At 38.6% G+C, this 20795-nt stretch overlaps 1 protein-coding gene across 2 annotated transcripts in view; it reads right to left on the bottom strand.

Moving 5' to 3' along the window:
* Window positions 1-1627: 1627 nt before the first annotated feature.
* The window catches only part of Snca (synuclein alpha), a 64815-nt gene continuing 45647 nt past the window's right edge, over window positions 1628-20795 (bottom strand). For both annotated transcript variants that reach the window (XM_048333651.1, XM_048333650.1), the window contains exons 5-6: window positions 3743-3826; window positions 1628-2163 (exon numbers count right to left, since the gene is read on the bottom strand). In XM_048333651.1, coding sequence (XP_048189608.1) covers window positions 2131-2163; window positions 3743-3826 — 117 coding nt within the window. In that variant the 3' untranslated portion in view covers window positions 1628-2130. The remainder of the gene's footprint in view (window positions 2164-3742; window positions 3827-20795) is intronic.

The following is a 20795-nucleotide window of genomic DNA, read 5'->3' as shown; positions in this document are numbered from 1 at the left end:
TAAGTAAACCCAGTGGATAATAAAAAGCAAAGCATACACTTGGACGTGATAAATTAAACCGGACTCTAAACATTCACACAGTGAGAGCGAAGGAGGATAATCTTAGGAGAGGATCACAAAGGCCCAACACTATGTGCAAATGATCATATAATATGAGCTTTATTGCAATGAACTCCAAGAAGTGGAAATGAGAATTTTTTAAAAAATTTCCCTTTTTGAGGTTTTTTTCCCCTCTTACTTCCCCCCCACCCACCTTTTGTGGCCATCTTTGATTTCTGTACCTTTTGTCTTGTAGGTAAGTTTATTAGATTTGGGGAGGGGATGGGGAAGCACAGAAACAATAGGAAAAAAGGGTGAACTAATTGAGCAGTGATACTCACCAGACACTATTTTGGAAATGAAATATATAACTTGTAGGGTCAAGGGGTGAGGAGGGAGAAAAACTGGGAGAAAATGACAGAAGGGGTGGTACTGTTCAAAAGAAATGTACTCAGTACCTCACTTATGTAACTGTAACTCCTCTGTACAGCACCTTAACAATAAATCAATGAGAAAACAACAAATGCTTTATCTTCTGTACCTTTCCAACACTCAGTATTTCCACAATGCTTCACCTCTGCCACTGAACATGAGGTTTTGTTTTTTCTAGTGAAACATTCTCTAACTTTATGCAGAGATCAAATAAGTATCTTATAATTAGGATCAGAAATTTTCTACCTACAGTTGGCATGAACACACAAATTAAAGGCTAAGTCCTTACTGCCAAAAGAAAGGCCAATTTTTTTCTAAAGAATAATTTAGGGATTCTTTCGTTGTTTAAGGGAAGTCATGAGATTTTTTAAAAAATAAATCGAGGGCTGGGAATATGGCCTAGTGGCAAGAGTGCTTGCCTCCTACACATGAAGCTCTGGGTTCGATTCCCCAGCACCACATATATGGAAAAACGGCCAGAAGGGGCGCTGTGGCTCAGGTGACAGAGTGCTAGCCTTGAGCGGGAAGAAGCCAGGGATGGTGCTCAGGCCCTGAGTCCAAGGCCCAGGACTGGCCAAAAAAAAAAATAATAATAAAATAAAATAAATCGAGACTACTGATAGAGTTGAACACTACTTGATGTGTGGCACTGAACCCCAGTTTTCATGATGCATTCCACAGGGATGTGTGAAGTCATTTCCTGTGTGGGAATGGAGATTTCTGAGGATTACAAAAATATCGAGAGAAATGATGACTGAAGTCCCTTCTCTCAGAGGCGTTAATGCCCTCAGAAGGGGATGTAATCAGAATGGTTATCTCACCTTATTCCTTCACATTTGCCTTTGTTTTTGCAGTAAGGTCTCCCAAGGCCTGCATGGAGACCAGAGCCCCTTGCACTCTGTGGCTTCAGGGAATTCCCGTGTAGAGTTACTGTTTCAGCTCCCCTGACTCCTTTCCAACTACCCCCTTTCAAAAGTAGCTCTGAAGAATTTTAAATTGAAGCTCACTATGTCAGTCTTCCTTTCATACTATTTATAAGCATGGCTCTATTTATTCAAGAGAGATGAGACAGACATATTTTGTACTGAGATAATATTTTAATTTAATTTTCACCACTATATACAAACACAAGTTAATAAAACATCACGAAACAGTGAAATTTCATAGTTAATATTTATAGGTGCATAGTTTCATGCTCACATAGTTTCTTTTTAAATATTATGGTTATCAACAGATTTCACAAAACATCATTATTCTTAGAATAATCAAAGACACTTGAAAATATTCGACTATAGGATGGCAAATCACTCACAACTTTCTGACAACAGCGACACCAACAACAATCACAAAAATCAGTGAAGGTTTAGAAATAAGTGGTAGTCACTTAGGTGTTTTTAATGGTTTGAACATGATAAGATTTGAAGCTACAATGTCCACGGCACACAAAGACCCTGCTACCATATATTCATGTCAGTGAGGGGAGCACCGAAATGCAGAGTGAGGGCAGGGACAAATATTTCAATCACTGCTGATGGAAGACTTCAAAATACACTGTACAAACTTTGAGGGAATGTCACGACTGGGCATGTTGGAGCTGAGCACTTGCACAGGATGGAACATCTGTCGGCAGATCTCAAGAAACTGGGTGTGCCATGTGTCTTATGCTTCAGGTTCGTAGTCTTGATAGCCTTCCTAACATTGGGGAAATCACCAAGAGCATGCAGTGTTAATGGAAGGGACCAGCCATCAACATTTACAGCAAATGATCTAGGACATCATTCACCACTGAAGAGTAAAATTTGTACTTTTCACAGTTTCTTTTTAAACTATTTTGCAATGAGCAGTCCTATTTGCAATTGTTCTTGGCACACTTTTCATGTAACAATGGAATTACAGAAGTTATGGTTAGCCTATCTGGATTCTATTTCTAGATGGGTCATTTAACCATCATGGGACTTAGTCTTAAATGGACATGTGAGCTGGCCTTGGTTTTAGTTTCCTCTCTATGAACGTTGAGGGTCATGTCAAAGTCTTTTTTTTTGGGGGGTGGGCAGTCCTGGGGCTTGGACTCAGGGCCTGAGCACTGTCCCTGGCTTCTTTTTGCTCAAGGCTAGCACTCTGCCACTTGAGCCACAGCGCCACTTCTGGCCATTTTCTGCATATGTGGTGCTGGGGAATCGAACCCAGGGCCTCATGTATACGAGGCAAGCACTCTTGCCACTAGGCCATATCTCCAGCCCCATGTCAAAGTCTTATGAAGTCTCTTTCAGGACTAATTCTTGGGAGGAAATGAAGATATTTAAAGATAAGACACAGTATTTTTCTCCTTTCACTCAACTGAAAACTTCACCTTCATGTAAGGCTTCTATGATTATCCATGTTCTTTCTTCTTTTTCTTCTCCTTGTGTTGATACTATGGCTGCAACTCAGGGCCTGGGTGCTGTCTCTTTTTTGCTCAGCATGGAGCTCTACCATTTGAGCCATAGCTACACTTCCAGCTTTTTGGTGGCTAGTTGCAGATAAGGGTCTGACAAATTCTGTGGCCCTGGCTGCCTCTGAACCTCTATCCCCAGATCTCAGGCAACTGAGTAGTTAGGATCACTGACATGAGTTCTTGGCACCCTCTCATAATTGCGTTTATTTTTTTCTACTTGAAAGCCAAGCTACTAAATTTCGAATAACATCCACAAACAAAAATACTGATGGTTGTAACTAACCAGTTCAAGTCAGTTTGCCTAAAAAGTACATCTCTAATAAAATCAGGATTCTGCTAAAGATAAATGTACCTTCAAAAACTCAAGTTGTGTTTTGAAGAAAGTGCAGACAGAAACAGCAAGGTCGTTTTTGTGCTGTACAATTTGTAACCTCATTCATCTCTTAAACCTGTGTCTCACTATTCTCTATTTCTTTCTTATGTTTAACACATTACTCAATGGTTCCCAGACATAGCTATGAACACAGATATGTATGCCTTTGCTTCTAGTATTCCCATTGTCAATATTCTTAGGAAAACATTCTAGGATGACTGCATTCTAGAGCATTCTGGATTGTTTTAGAAAAGTATTCTTCTAGATTGTGCTACCAAACCAATGTGTGTGCTCATAGTCTCTCATACAGAGCAACACAGCCTCCACAGCAAAACTTCTGGTTGACTAATACAGTTTCTAGTATAAGTCAAATATGAGAGCAACCAAGTTCTGGATCTACCTATTAGGAAGATCCAACTAGAATCCTGAGGTTCATTTTGTCGCTTGTGTCTATAAACGTTTACCTCGGAAGGCATTTCATAGGCCTCGTTGTCAGGATGCACGGGCATGTCTTCTAGAATTCCTTCTTGTGGAGATCCCTCTTCACTCTGGTATTTAAAAGAGAGAGCATGAAACATGTGATGAAGTCTTATCTTCTCACTTTTGAAGTCAGTTGAAGAAAATCTTACATATGATACATATGATATGATATGTGGGATACAGCAAAGAAGATAGTCCTAAGCCATAAGCCAAAGCTTCAAAATTCACATGATCTGTGAACTATGAAACAATCGTGTGACTTTGCAAGGCATGGTGGCTCACACCTGTAATCCTAGCTACTTGACCTGACTAGATAGTAGTTTGAACTCAGTCCAAGTGAAAATTTGCAAGATCTTATTTCAACCAATGAAAACTATGGGGCATGGCAATGAAACTCTTATCTCAGCTATATGGGAGAAATAAATAGGAGGAGTATGCTCCAGGCTGGGACTATTTGAGAGAGCCTATTTGAAAAAGAACTAAAAAGCAAACAGGCCTGAGAGCATGACTCAAGTAGCAAAGTAAGTAAAAACCTATGTTGATTTCAGATGTGAAAGAAAATGGATGGGAAGAAAATCCAACCATATATTCAAAGCATTTCTTTGGGCAGTTGCTTTTGCTACTTTTATTCTTTTTGAATTTTTAAACAGAGATCTATGTGGAAAAATTTAGAATTAATTTTCAAGTGATAAAAAGGAAAGGAAACCCTTTCTAAAATTTACACTAGAGAGAACTGAGTCTGTATATAGTAGAAGAAAATCAAATACATGCTTAGATCAGTTTTCTAGGTCATCTACTAAGAAAAATAGGATACATAAAAACTTCAGCCCCCAAATACCCATGGATTTATTTATATTCTTTATCAGATACCAATTATAAACAGATGAAGTTCATTGATATTCTAAGAACAGAGATACAACAACAGCCTAAATGGGCTTGCTTGCAGAGATCTAATGGTCCCTTAGCTTATGTTCAAAATCATGTCAGATGTAAATAATATCTCCCACTGCTTTAATCAGGAAGGCGGAGGGATGTGGAAATGGCTGAGAGTGAGAGAAGTTCAAGCTGAGTAGATCAACCTACCCTGCCCAACTGTTTTCTACATTAAAAAGTTCCAACTCACTTATAATAAACCATGCCACACCACTTCACTTTCAAATGCACAGAGAGATCCTGCTTCCCCATCTTGATGCAAGAATAGAAGGTTCTGTGGTTATGTACGCTGAATGTGTCACAGGACTTGAGTTCAAATTCTAGCTTCTCCAGAATATTGATCTTTGGTAGTGTTGGTCTAGTTCTTTATGTTTCTTGTATGTTAACTTTAGTGATAAAATGGAGCACCAATGGCATATACATATGCATATATATATACACATACACATATATGTGTATATATACAAATACATGTATAGGCATACATGTATATATACATATGTGTGTATATATAGGCATATACATATGTGTGTGTCTTTGTGTGTGTGCGAAATCATTAAGCCCCTCACTGATGCTCAGATAAGTACTGGTGACAATCATATATGAGAAAAATATGCTAAATTTCTTGTTTATACACATTTTAAATTTGACAAGTAGAGGTTTCATTTCTTTTAGGGAAATTTGCTCAGGGCTTTTTTTTTTTTAATGTAGACTCAACTAGTCAATATTGGCAGGCCTGGCCTGGTTTTTGCTGACTAGCATTGGCAAAGTTGCTCCTGTGCAATTCCTACGGGTGAACACACCTAGTGTGAATGTGTATGCAGCTGGGGCCGTCAGTGTGTGCACTTCAGTGTTCTTTCAGGTGAGATCGAGTGTACCTTGCTCATTCTTTATCCAGATTGATCACATATTAGGACCAACTGAAGCTCATCTCGTTAATTGTAAATATTGCTTCCCTCAAGTTGCCAGTACAGAATGCTGACGGATACCCATGAGTGCAGCATGTATATTTCTGAGCACACAGTTTCCTAATCCTTTTAAAACTGAATTCTAAAGATCCACAGCCAAGGAAGTACCACTTGCTTGCTTTGAACCAAGAGCAAAGTATGAAAGTTGTTCTCTTGTGTTTTCCTATTTAAGTAATCACAGTTGTTCACATCTTCTTGAGAAATGAATCAAAGTTTTGGAGAGTTCAAATATTGACTTAATTGTGAGCAAATGTTTGAGAAAGCACGGTGGAACTGCAAGTAGAGTAGGAAAAAGTTTAAATCAGTGATATAAAAGATGGTTAATTATGAGAAAGATGGGACACAGATAATGAAGAAACAAGGAAAATCCAATTAAGAAGAAATCCAAATAACAAGAAGGGACAAATATGAACCTAGGATGAGTAATAATTATCGCAGCCATGCCAAGAGACCTATATTATCAGAAACATCTTACTTGTTCAAGAAATAGGTACGATTTTCTGATAACTGAGAGGGTTGTCTCCTTCGATACAAAATCTGCAGATGCTCAAATGAGGTCCCTTAAATATAATGAGATAGCATTTGTATACAATTTATGTCCATATTCTTTTACAGCTTAAATCATTTCTAGATTACCTGCAACACCTAATACAATGTCAATAATATCCAGGTAAATAAATAAATGAGAATTGTATTGTTTAGGAGACACTGGTCACGGAGTGTGGTCATGTGGTATTTCCCAAAGGCCCTTGCTTTAAAGACCCATTGATTGTTGTTTTGTAATAATACTGGGAGGTCAGTTTAGAGAAAGCAAAAATGAATCTTTATACTCAATCATAATTTATACACCTGAAAGTAGTGTAAAATCATTTCTTAGGAAAGGAATATTATTCTATTTGAAATCTTGACTCTCTTCTGTTAGCAGCTCATTGCCTGACATACCAATGGCAGAACCATGTAATTAGCTGAGTCACCTAATAAGGAACCATGGCACCTCAACAATTGCTAGCTCTTTTTCCCCTGTTACATGAATACAGATCTTGTCGTAAATACTAATTCACAGTGAGGAATCTGAGAGTAAATTGTCTTCGTTTTTGTGTGTGTGGCACTTAGGATCAAACTGCCTTTTCTCTTGGTGAAGAAATATTATTATGTATGTGCACATATACACTTGAGTTGGTTTATTATTTTATGCTTACATGGGAGGCTAGATTATTTTTTAAATTATCTTTAGTTGTGCAAATGAGTTACCACTTCATAAAGCAGTTTATGAATACAATGCATCTTGGTCAGTGTCATCCTTTTCAATATTCTCACACTTCCCTCCCAGCTCCAACCTTGCCTTACTTTTCTTTTTTTTTTTGGCCAGTCCTGGGCCTTGGACTCAGGGCCTGAGCACTGTCCCTGGCTTCTTCCCGCTCAAGGCTAGCACTCTGCCACTTGAGCCACAGCGCCGTTTCTGGCCGTTTTCTGTATATGTGGTACTGGGGAATCGAACCTAGGGCCTCGTGTATCCGAGGCAGGCACTCTTGCCACTAGGCTATATCCCCAGCCCCTTACTTTTCTTAATTTATAGGCTATGCACTGAAAATTTGAATGGATTTTTCTTCCTTTCTTCTCTTTATTAGTCCATCCCATCCTTTTCAAGTATCCCTTTCCTGGTGCTTATTTTGTTGACCTGTGATTTAGCCTTTCTAAGGAATTACAATGTTGCATTCTCCCCTGACTCTATTGATTTCTGTTAACACATCTGTATGCACTTATTTACACACCCCCAAAGTATGGACTTATATTTTTATAACCTGATTCTAGCTTCCTCAAATGACAGAAAACATGTAACCACTGTCTCTTTGGGCCTGCCTTACTTCATTTAACAATTTTATCCAGGTCTTTCCATTACTTTGCAAATGATGCAATACCAGTCTTCCTAATGGATGAGTAAAATTCCATTGTGTATAGATATTACATTTTCTTGATTCTTGAAGGTCAGTTTGTTGGGCAGAGATGAACATGGCACATCAAGGTAAAAGTAGGAAGGTCTATTTTGTGTTGGACTGAAGACTAGGGAGTCATTTTCCACTTTGCAACAGGGCAAAGAAACTGTTGATAGGGTAGATTTTACCAAGTATGTATTTTAGAGAGACCTAGGGAATGCTAAAAAGCTTTCAGGAAATGACAGGCACAGGCCAACTCTTAATTATTTGCTTTAAAAAATAACAGGAAATGGGTCTTACTTTCTACCTGGGAGAAAATACTTGAGGTGAAACTAACTGTTCCTATGTGAAAAGATGGGTCAGCCTTAAGGACTCTGAGGTTTCTGGGAAAGGAGAGCTTCAAGTCAACTGATACTAAACCAAGAAAAACCTGAAAGTATAAGAGAGAAAGATGTGGCTTCCTTACTAAGCATAGAACGTCTGTGCAGGGATACTGGCAGGTGATAGATCAGCCTTACCCCACAGGTGCCAAGAACCTCCATATTGTAGGAACAAACACTAAGAGAATTCTGAAAGACTCTCAAGATCTGGAAGGAATTTTCTTCAAACAGGCCTTGTGTCTTCAAGATAGAATTTGTCTATCTCGTTCAAATAGCTGAGGTATTTCTACTATTAATTAGTGTTCGTTAGCATTTAGTAGAAAAAAAAATCCGGAAGACTAGAGAAGCTGTGTGTGAGTGTGTGTGTGTGTGTGTGTGTGTGTGTGTGTGTGGTGTGAGATGTTTTGCAAAAGCAAAAAATAGACAGCATAGGCAGTCAGGCACTGGTGGCTCACGTCTGTCATCCTAGCTACTCAGGAGGCTGAGATCTGAGGATCTTGGTTTGAAGCCAGCACGGGTAAAAAAGTTTGTGAGACTCTTAGTGCCAATAAACTATTCAGAAAAGGACGGAAGTGGTGTTGTGACTCAAGTGGTAGAGCTCTAGCCTTGAGTGCAAAGAGGCTCAGGGACAGCGCCCAGGCCCAGAGTTCAAGCTCTAACTCCGTGGTAATTAAATCTGCAATCAGTAAGATGATCACCTGTTACTTGCCAAGAGAAAACAGTTCATTAGAAACCCAGAGTGACTATTACCTGAGTAAGTTAGAACTTGTTACTAGATGGTGCTCTACAGTTCTTAGATATGGTTTGAAATATCATCACTTGCATTTCCTACTTCACCCCCGATGATGACTGGTGAAGTTTTGCCTGAGCCACAGGCCGCATCTTTTCTAACTTTATACCGAGGACAATTATTCTTCCTCAGCCTTGGCCTCACATTGATGTTCCTTTCCGTTACCGATGTAAGGCACAATGATCTACCAAGTCCACAGGCAGAGGTTACATTTACATAGTCAGGATGTTTACTTATTTAATAGGTATCAGGGAGATGCCATAGCACAGAGAACCTGAGAGAAATCAGTGATCATTTCCTCATCGCAGTAGCATTTACTTCCTGTCTTTTCTGTTTGGTACTGAAGGTTTATTTGTATTCTGAATGGTACTGAACGATTTGGTACTGAATGATCATTTGTGTTCTTTTAATTATTTTGAAAACAGCCATTGTTTTGTGATTCAACTCCAAATACATCAATACAGTGTTGTGGTTTTCATCTCATCCACACATCTCCTTTCTTCAACTGGGTTTTATTTATTTATATCTCCTTTTGTTGTCTGTGGACTAGGAACTCCTGATTTCTGTTTCTAATGGAGAACAGGAGGCACACAGAATCCTCTGTTGTAAAGATCTTTAACTCGCTCTATGGTCTCTGTGCAGCTAGGTGCAATGGAAATGGATGGATTGGGGGGGGTGCTCTCTAAATACGACATTGTGGAGGAAGGAGACTAGTTACAACAATCGCTCTAAATATTTTCTAACACTGTTCCCTTCCACCAACAGTTGTACATACAATGTCTTCCGAAGACCGGGATACAATTCACTTTTAAGATCACGGAATTTGGTAGCAGACTGAAAAGTGCTTCTATGTCAACCCAAGTTAATGTAAATGTCTCACGTGGGAAGTGGTGATATTTCTCAGAAGGCTGTTGTGAGTACTAAATGAGATGGCACATATATAAAGCAGCATTGAATGACCAGCATGGAGTTACAGTAACCCAGAGATTCACTCAGCATCTATTATGTGTTAGGTTGTTTGAATCACTTTAACTATCCCAATAAATGCATATCATATATGACCTCATTAAAGATGAACCACTGAGCTTATTCATTCATGGATAATTTTTCTTTTTTGACAATGTATGTTTTCTTGGAATAGGTTGAAATAAAAAATCCCTGTTTGTCAAGGATGGAAACATTGTAGCTTATTTCTTCAGCTTGCTCAGCTCAAATCCCCAGTGGCATGCCATATCAGCCTTTCTTGGCTTTCTCCAAACCATTACATAGTTTCTATTCCAGCCCCTTCTTTAAGCTGCATGGGAATAGAGTGGTGAACATCCTGTTATCACAGGAGAGTAGTAACCAAACAGATGCAAGTGCAGGTCTCCAGTCTTCTGAATGCAATGCTTAGAATCAGAAGCAGGAAGCTAATATTGGCTATACTGAGAAGGGAAAGGAGAAATCAATACTTACAGGTGAATATACTTTTGTTGCATTGTTCCTTGGTGATACTGAGGTTTGAGATCAGGGCCTGAGGCTTGCTAGGTCAAGTGGTCAACCACTTGATACACAATCCCAGCCTTCGCCCCACTTTTTTTTTTTCTCTGTAGTTATTTTCAAGGAAAAGTCTTGAATTTTTTTTATCAGGGTTGATCTGGCTCAATATTCTCCTACCTAAGCCTCTTGTGTAACTGGTATGCTCTACCCCATAATGCGCTTAAAACAAAAGAATAAATTGACAGTTGTCTGACAATTTAAAACACTTTTATATGAGTTTTTTTATTTCTCTTTTCTTATGCATTTTATACCTTGTTCCCTTAGAAACCGTTTTGCTCACCTCCTAGTTTTGTTTAATGTTGATCACTCAGAATTTTAAGGAAAAGGAGTGACTCAATCTTTGCTAGCTCTATCTTTTCCTGACTTGGGTTTTCTGATCCTATCTTTCACACCTCAAACAATAACTGGGTGTTGAGTACCTATGCATCCCATCTCTATAGAAACCAAGTGAAGGAAGTAGAAAGATGGTTTCATTAGAAAGTCCAATAGAGTAGAAAAGCCATTGCACACCATTTACTCTCCTGGCAGACTCAAGCAGAGTTAACATGGGAAGACTGTCTCCTGAAGTTGAATTTTCTTAGGCAAATGAAATAACTGAAAACCATAAACGTTCCAAACCAAACAACAGCAAGGCTGCAGAACTATGCTGATGTTTTGCGTGTTTATGCCAAGACAATAAGCAGGGCAGAGCTCTTTATGATCAGGTGTCATTCCAGTTTGATAATTCTTGCTCATTATGATAACGTGATTATCTGAAATCATCACACAACCATCTTCATTTTCAAAATCATCCTCATCCTCATTATCATCATCACATAATTATTATTAAGTACCCCAAAAGACATATTTTTTTCAGAAGACATTTTCAAAGAAGGCTCTGTATAAGTATATTAAAGTGACTTTTTCTTTTCTTGGTTGGTCCTGAGGCTTGAACTCAGGACCTAGATGCTGTCTCTGAGCTCTTTCACTCAAGGCGAGTGCTGGACCACTTTGAGCTATAGCTCCATTTCCATGTTTCTGGTGGCTCATTGGAGATCAGAGTCTCACAAATTTTCCTGTCCTGGCTGGCTTCAAACCACAATCCTCAGATCTCAGCCTCCTGTGTAGATGGGATTACAGGCCCAGTTGTAGTGACTTTTTTCCCATCATTTTCTTCCCCTCTGGTGGGAGACTTAGATACAGCAAAGAAGTCTCTAGGGCTCATTGGAGAAGTGTGGAAACAACCCTGATGAGTTAAGTAAGCATCTATGTCAAAAAAGGAGCAAACTTATTACATCAGGCGACATCCAATATAATGGGGGAAATCATAAAACCTGAGGTCATTTTCTTCATCATGAGTAATTTGTTATAATTTGACAGAATATTCAATGGTATCTACATACTTGTCCAATGGAGATGTTCAAACCACATAGAACACTGGTGATGTAACCAAGCATTCAGTGAGTGTCCAAATGAGAAGGCTTAGAAATTTGTCTTCTCCATGGCCTAGCACAATACACCGTCAATGAGTTCATCACACCAGATCACATTCCCACCAGAAATCATTGCTATACCAGTTATTTAAAGGTGAATGTGCACCGATGTGTTATGTGACTATTTCACCACCAGTTCTTCACCTAAGTGCTAAGGAGTGTTCCTTTCTCCAGGCCTCTCTTTAAATGCCACAACTATTTCTAACAAGTGAGATGACTACCCTGTGAGGATGAATATTCACCATTGCAGAGAACAAGACATCTGCAAGGAAAGGCTGCATAAAGAAGAGAAATAACAGGGCTGGAAGTACAGTAGATGTGCCTCTGTCTACAGATAACCTAATCCATAAAAACAAATAAGAAGTGTTTAGAAAGCATAGTGTTATCTAACCTGCATGCTGTGAGCCTTTCATACGAAGCAGGGTTGTTCTTTCCCCCTCTCATGAAGGACGATTTGAAACCAAGAGCTCAGTCTCCAAGGACAGTTCATTGCTCAATCTTGAGGCACAAAGAGGTAACATTTACCACTTTCAGAAAGCAATGTCATAATTCAGGTCAGAGAGATGTCTTGTGGAAGATGTTTTACACTTTAAAAGATCACAGGGATAAGAAGCCTAAAATACTTCCACGCAGTTTCTGACTAACTGAATTTATAAAATCTAGGGGCTCACTGAAGTCTATGGCCCTTTTTGTTTAATTGCAATGGAGGAAAACTGGGTATAATTTACGGGATCAATTGTGAAGTTAAATCAAAAGGAAATCTAGCGAATGCAGAACTTTAATATTCATGAATATGAGAATTCAGCAAGGTTTTTTTTTTTACAGCATTTTTCACCAAGAGCCACTGATTAACAATCACATTTAGGGATGGAATAAATTGCTGTCTGTTATTAATTTTTTGGCTAGTAGTTAACACCTATACTTTGAATATTTTTAATTTGAATTCACATTTCTCTATTCATTTCTACCTGAATATTTCTCATTTATTTATTTACCTATCTATTAACTTGTTTGTTTGTTTTATGCCAATCTTGGGGATTTAATTCAGAGTCTGGACAGTGTCCCTGAGCTTTGTTGCACAAAGCTAGCACTCTACCACTTGAGATACGCCTTCACTAATGGCATTTTGGTGGTTCACTGGAGGTAAGAATCTCATTGACGTTCTTTCCCAGGCTGGCTCTGACTTTGAACCATGATCCTCAGACCTCAGCCTCCTGAGTAGTTAGGATTAGAGGTGGGGGCCACTGATGACCAGAGTGAATATTTCTTAATTTTGTTTTGATTCAGCCTTCTTACTTTCACCATTTAAAAAGTTTGCTTCTTTTCTATTGCAATACTTCACCTGAGATTTCAGTCAGGTTTTCAGTCCCAGGGATTTGTGTTGACTTTGTCAAGCAAAAAAATTAAAAATACAAAAAATAAATCCACAGGAAAGAATTTTTTTTAACAATAAATGGCCCAGAATTCACATAAAAGGTCAAGTTCTTCAGGATGTTCTGTGCCTTGAATGTCTTCCTACTGTAATTATTTGCAGCTCTGGGTTGGATAATTACTGTGGGACTTTGCCATCATCCATGTCCTCTACCCAGACCACCAAAGTAATTAAGATAGCCTCACTGGGGACAGATCACTGTTCTTCACCTTCGCATATTTTTAAATCCTTAAAGACAGACAAAACACATTCAGGAGCAGGATTGTCTCTTAGACATATTTTCTGAGGCACAGATATTCTTCAGTACAGAAAAAGAAAGAACAGAATCTTCTAGAATGTGCTCACACAGCCTTATTTCTGCACATTTTTAAAAAAGGAGGTCATTATGAAATTTGCACATCTTGTCTGACCTGCCACGTGCTTCTCAGATCCAATTTCATCTGAGGGAGTAGAGAAATGTGAATCAGGTGCTGGCTGTAAGCGAGAAGCTAAAGTTGTATTCACACAACATCACCATGGCCAGGCGTGAACTACAGTGAGGCAAAGACGCAAACTGATAATTGATCGGCTGGAGACTGGGACAGATTCACACAGGGGTGGAGTTCTTGGAGGCTTCTTGGGCCCAGGCCGTGGTGGGAGAAGTTGGCTTCTGGCCACAGAAATGGTAGATACAGCATCTCTACCCATAGTCTGCTTTACAATAACAATACAAGCAAGAATAAGCAAACGGAGTGATGAGAATTGCTTTTATTTCCTCACCAATTTCCTTATCTACCTTCATCCGAGGCCAGCTCCTAAGCTCACTAGAAGAAAAGGGACCTTAGATCTTGGAATAGGTAAGCACTTTATAAGTGCTGAACAATCAGTGAACAACTCTACATTTTTGATAAATTCTTCCTTGATTATCTTCCAGGTTATCTTTCCTTTGTGGCCCCTCAAGTGCTGTCTGTGGATCTACTAATTCAGTGTAAATGGTTATGGTTAGAGAATAATGGCTTCTACTGGGAGGTGAGGACCTAAGAATGATTAGGTACCTTCAGCAGGTGTTTGTTCAGCGACTGGCAAATAATGCTAGTTAGAACTAGAAAACAAAAGAATGTATGTATATATATATATATATATATATATATATATATATATATATATATATATATATATGATACCAATGCAGGAAACAAAAAATCCAGAGTCATGTGTTAACTTGTAGATTTCTATGCAGTAGGAAAAAAAAGCTCCATCTCACTGCCCAGTAAACTGGTAACCATTGTAGGTCTGTTCCTCAAATCAGTTTGGAATTCCTCCTGCTCATTCTTACTATCAATCCTCTGTGCTCAATGTTTCCCTCAAATCAGTTTTTCCATCTTAGCGTTCTAATGCTAGTCATTTAGCTGGATGAAATCTCTTGACGTGTATATTTTAGTATGGAAGTCCTGTTCTTAGTCAGGTATGGTGGCACCTGCTTGTAATCCCAGGATTTGGGAGGCTGATGTAGAAGGATTGTGAGTTTGTGGCCCATTTGGGATACAGAGAAAGTTCAAGATCTGCCTAGGCTGTAGAGAGAAATCTTTCCTGAATACAAAACAAACAAACAAAAAAGAAAACTCAGAAAGAATACTTTTTTCTTTTCACTTTTGTGCCAGTACGGGGGCTTGAACTCGGGCCTGTGTGTTCTATTCTGCTCTCTCACTCACAACTGAGACTCTACCACTCAAGCCATGCCTCCAGTCTGACATTTTGCTGGTTATTTAGAAATCAGGTCCCCAGGACTTTTCTACTTAGGCTGGCTTCAAACAATAATCCTCAGATCTCAGCCTTCTGAGTAGTTGGGGTTATAGGCATGAGTCACCCAACACACAACTGCTAGGTTGTATTGAGCCATCTTTCTGTTTCATCACGCTATACAATTTAAAGTTACTTTAAACACCAGCAAATATTTTAGGCTTGCTTATACTTAGCACCTTCCTAAATAGTATGATTTATTACCTAAATTGGGTAAATTTCCTTGCAATGTTCCATAAACAATGTTAAATACATAGAAAAGGAAGAAGCTATTTCCTAAGATCTCCAAGCTGTTCTCTCCATCATGAAGCTCAGTGAGATTATGTAGATTTAAAAACAAAATAAAACCCATATCCTAGGGGAGGATGCTGTAAGTAGTTTTTATAAATTATATCGTGCCTTTCATTTCTCTTTTAGTTTGCAATACATCATATTCTTTGGTGATTTTTACATAAAACACATGACTTACTCTAAGCCTCTGTTCTAAAAAAATCAGGTAAATGTCCAGTCAAGACAGAAGAAATCATCACTGTCCACCTGATCACGTGACGTCAGATGGACAAAGGCCAATGGGTTTCAAGCAACCATGGAGTCCCACCACTGTGGAAGCTCTTGGGAAAAGGCTACTCTATATCCCTTTGCAAAAGCCTTTTATGCTCAACACCCAACTGCTCTCCTGAAAACAAGAATTTACCTCCCAGGCAATTACCTTCCTGAATTCCTACTCCACTCTGTACACAAACCCAAAGAGATTAATTAACACTTGCTCCAGGAAGAAATAGAGACAATAGCATCCAATAGCAGACTATTCCTTTGTGAGTCAATATAAAACTTACAGAGAGGAAAGAAAATGTTTTGAGAGAGCTTGGGGGGGGGGGGCGGGCATTGGACTTTATTGCTTAGAGCCAAAAGAAATTGTTATTTGTGGTAAGACAATAAAATTTTATACAGAGTATCTGCTGGATTTATAGAAATGATCTGTTAAAAGGCTTACATAAAATACATCCTCTATCTTTTTTAAAGTTACGACAGCATATTTTGAAGATTTAAAGAAGTTCAAATACCTGTATAGCTCCAGAAGAAAAGCATGAATAGACTGAAATTTGTGTATTGTATAAATAACATTACACAATACAGTTACAGATACAGTTTGATTCTTGAAAGCAAACTATAGTTAGCTTTTAGCTCTCTCTATAACAGACAGTTGGTAATTTAAATTCAATATTGAAGAAATCTATCTATAAAGGCAAATACCTTGGAGAACTTGAGCTTATAACTACAGTCCATACTAACTGCCAAGTGATGATCTCAAAGCATTTGCAATTTATCAATTGCATCTGTTTATAGAATTGAAAGTATTTCAGGGCTTTTTCTAACAATTTCTTCTTAATTTTTTGTTGCTTGTGTATTATAGAAACCATGAATAAGCACTATAATTATGTCCCCAATAAGCTTTAATACTAATAAGCACATACTTATGCAAATATATTCTGTAAATATATTTACATAATGGTTTATATTATAACATTATATACTATATTATAACATAATATATAGTATATTATATATAAGTATATATAAATACAAATTTGACAATGCTTTTCAAATTATCAAAATGGATACTTACGTGTTCTGTGACCCACATTATCAGTCCCATTATTATTGTTGTTGCTGTTGTTGTTATTATTGTTGCTATTATTATGTGATTTCTTTCTGGCATACTTCTGGGTATAGGTTAAGTGTGATTTAAGAGGATGATGTGAATATCTTTGTTGCTAGAATTCACACACATACACACAAAGCCTAACGTCTCACCACATCCTAGTTATTATGACCTCTTTTGTGCCATTAAAAACACTGGATTCAGGGCTGGGAATATGGCCTAGTGCTAGAGTGCTTGCCTCATATACATGAAGCCCTGGGTTCGATTCCTCAGCACCACATATATAGAAAACGGCCAGAAGTGGCTCTGTGGCTCAAGAGGTAGAGTGCTAGCCTTGAGCAAAAAGAAGCCAGGGACAGTGCTCAGGCACAGAGTTCAAGGCCCAGGACTGGCAAAACAAACAAGCAAACAAAAACACTGGGTTCTCAGACCTTTATTTTACTTACTTCATATTAATTAACATTTACTAGGCAATACTAAGATTAGAACTCACAATCTTATGCTTGCTAGGCAGGTGGCTAAACTATTAAATCCATGCCCCCAGCCCTTTTGGCTTTAGTTATTATTGTTATTTTTTTTTGAGTAGGATCTTACATGTGTTTTTTCACAGACCAATCGGCTTCAGCTCTCCACTCTCCAATCTATGCCTCCTATGTAACTGGAATTACAGACAAGAGCAACCACATCCAGTTTATTTGTTCCGATGGAGTCTTTTTCATTCTTGTTGCTCAGGCTCATGTTGAAACAGGATCTTTCTGATCTCTGTCTCCCTAGTAGCCGAGATGACAAATGCGACACCTGTGCCAGCCAGATATTCCGATCTTCAAAGCCTTCTCGTGTAAGATGGTTTGGTCTTGGGTACTTCAATCTCACATTTTTAATAACCCCACCCCCCAATCCTTCTCTTTCCTATGACATAACAGGACTCTTCTCACCCTTCTGGTCTTAATTTAAATATAATCTTCCTGTATAAGCTTTGCAGAAGCTGGCTGACTCGATTCAAATGGGTAATTGATTTGCCTTCCTAGGACATGGTCACTATGCTCCTATTTTAAGATGGGTAGATTGGATACAGTGGAGGCGGGGACTGCAAAGAATGGTGCTATGGTGTAGAGAGCTGGGACACAGTGTCATTTCCCCTGCCTGGCTCTCCCGAGACAACACTGGTGTCCTCAGAGAGGAAGGGCAGCGGTAATTGCTGCAGCACTGTTTTGATTGGAGTGACTAGACCACTCCAGATGTAAGAAACAAGGTCACCCTCAAGGGTGGAAGTGGTGCAATTGACTCCTCTCTCTCGATTTGAAGGCAGCAGATTTTGAAATGGAAAGCCAAGACCATTCGAGTGAGCACATTTGGTTTTGGCCACATGGAGGCCTTAGATCTTCCAATATGTCACTTGGGATACTGGGGAGAAGCAGGCCAGCAGACAGAATTTTCCACAGAAAGAAATCATGTTTATCTCCAGGCCTGACAGCCTGGAGATGCCTGGGGTTAAGTCAGTGCCCTCTGGGATGGAGACAGTCAGTGATTGTTAGCAGTTTCAGATCTGTCTCCATGTCCAAACAGATACCAGTGTCCAGGAATTATCAAAAGCTACAAATCAATCTCAGTGTCTGGTCAGATGCTCATGTGCTGCTGTTCTCTCCTGTCCTTGCTACTTAATGGATGCGGTTTGAGCTGTCAAATAGACAAAAAAAAATGTGGATACATGTTGCTCCCCAATTTAGGATGACTCATTTGTCAGGCTTGATATTGTCAGGGAATTTAGTCTGCTTTTGAACTAGCTTTGTTTTTAGCACACCATAAATCTGCCTGTAAGTCTCTTTAACTTCAGTGGCTCAATACATTTATGCCTTTCATTTGACTTTCAGCTGTGAAAATTACAACTCATTTGATGGTAGGATGGCATGATTGTATGACTAGCATACATACAATGCAACCAAAAATGTGCCACTGTGTTCTTTTTCCTTGTGATATTCATGAGCTATCCTGAATCATCTTCTATTTTTATCATTCCCCCAATGGGTCCAGTATTTATGTTCAGAGATGTGGTAGATTTTGTGTTGACTGGCTAGCTAGATTTTATTTTTCCAATCATCAAGTGAATTAGCTTGTTTGGTAAGTAAGCAGAGTATAAATTCAATTACTGTTTAAAAAATAAATTTACCAGGCTGGGAATGTGGCCTAGTGGTAGAGTGCTTGCCTAGCATGCATGATTGCCCTGGGTTCGATTCCTCAGCACCACATGTATGGAAAAAGCCGGAAGTGACTCAAGTAGTAGAATGCTAGACTGATCAAAAAGAAGCCAGGGACAGTGCTCAGGCCCTGAGTTCAAGCCTCAGGACTGGCAAAAAAAAATTACCTATTTGGCATCATGTCAGTCAATAAAGAAAGCATACATGCTCTATAAAAGATAATAAAAATTAGTTTCAACTAAACTATAGGTTTAAAAAGATAGGCAGACATCCACTTCTGCATCTCAAAACAAGGTTTAGCACTAACTAGTGTACTTAAAAGATATTGAACATGTTCTTTCTTCACTACTACTTTTAAGCTTTAAAAATGCAAAAATATTTATTTGATTCCTTGTGTGTACTAAATTTTATCAAGATTTTATTTTTTTCTGGGAAATTTTATTTACTTACATAACCAAAACACCCAGGCTTTTAAGATCTCATCAGGTGCCAATTTAATGTCTACATTTTTATTAATTAACTCGTGAAGAAGATATTATGAGCTTCAAAGAAAGTGGCATCATCTGTGAATAGCTCTGTTTCCAGACTGCAACAAAACCACCAACCTATTTTCAGCCCTGTGACTGAGTCAGACAGGTTGTGCGTGTGCTCTGATGTGGCCATATTGTGTAGCAGTAGGGGTTCGCAATAATAAGGTTCAGTCATCCATTTAGGCTCCAAATGAAGCTACAGCAACGTCAATTTATGGTTATGATAAACCTCCAAACAAATGCACTGTTCGTAAACCCATGTTAAAAATTACACAATGGAACTAAACAGCTACACATTTCGAAAACACAAACGTGTAGAATATTAATTCGAAGGCTCCGGATGCTTGTTTCAAATCTGAGGATGATAAATACACATGCAAAATAGCAGAATATGTTTGTTATTGTTATAATTTCATTTAATCAATTCTACTAAGGCAAATATAGACAGCCCTCCACGTCTATGGGTTTCACAGCAGTGGATTCAGACCAACTGCAGGCCAAAATGTTTGGGAGAAAATTCATCTGTACTGAGCATCAACCCATAGTTTTTCCCCACTATGCATAGCAGTGTTACAACTAATTATATAGCATTCACCTCCTCTTACTTATTATCAGTCATATAGAAATGTGTTAAAGCATACAGGATGTGGGCGACATACAAATGTTACATTATTTAATATAAGGAACCTGAGCATCTGCAGAGTTCGGTATCTAAGGGATTGTGGAAACCAGTCCTCCACAGATGGATGACTTTACATGATGTTTTTGTGTGTTCAATTGATTTTTATCTCATTTGCTGGTGGTACTTCAGTTTGAGCTCAGGGCCGCATGCTTACTGGTCAGCAACTCTACCTCTTGATCCACATCCCAGCCCAATGTTTTATACAAAAGAAAAATCAAGAAGGTATAAATTTACTTTAAAAGATAATCGCTGGTAGCCAGGCTCTGATGGCTCACATCGGTAATCCTAGCAACTCGGGAGATTGAGATCTGAGGATCTAGGTTCCAGGTTCAAAGCCAGCTTGGCAGGAATGGCCATGAGACTCTTATCTCAAATTAACCACCAGAAAACTGGAAGTAGCACTGTGGCTCAAATGGTAGTGCTAGCCTTGAGCTGAAGAGCTCAGGGACAACATATAGGCCCAGAGTTCAAGCCCTACCGCAACCAAATACGTATCTGTCTGTCTGTTTATCTATCTATAGATTGACTGATAGACAGATAAAGAGAGAGAGAGATATAAAACTACTGGTTAAGATTTGTTGATTATTGGTATGAGAAACGTGAACATGTAAATATGTTAAGTATGAAAAGAATATTTCTACCTAAGATTATTGAACAAATAAATTAAAAACAGTTCAAAACTTGTTTTGTCAAATATTGTTGTAAATATTAAATATACATGAACTCAAAATCGACAATAT

This window comes from Perognathus longimembris, chromosome 24 (assembly GCF_023159225.1).
Source record: "Perognathus longimembris pacificus isolate PPM17 chromosome 24, ASM2315922v1, whole genome shotgun sequence".
In the NCBI taxonomy this organism is placed as follows: Eukaryota; Metazoa; Chordata; class Mammalia; order Rodentia; family Heteromyidae; genus Perognathus; species Perognathus longimembris.
Note: the sequence above shows the minus strand (reverse complement) of the source record. Positions and strands in the feature narration are given on the sequence as shown.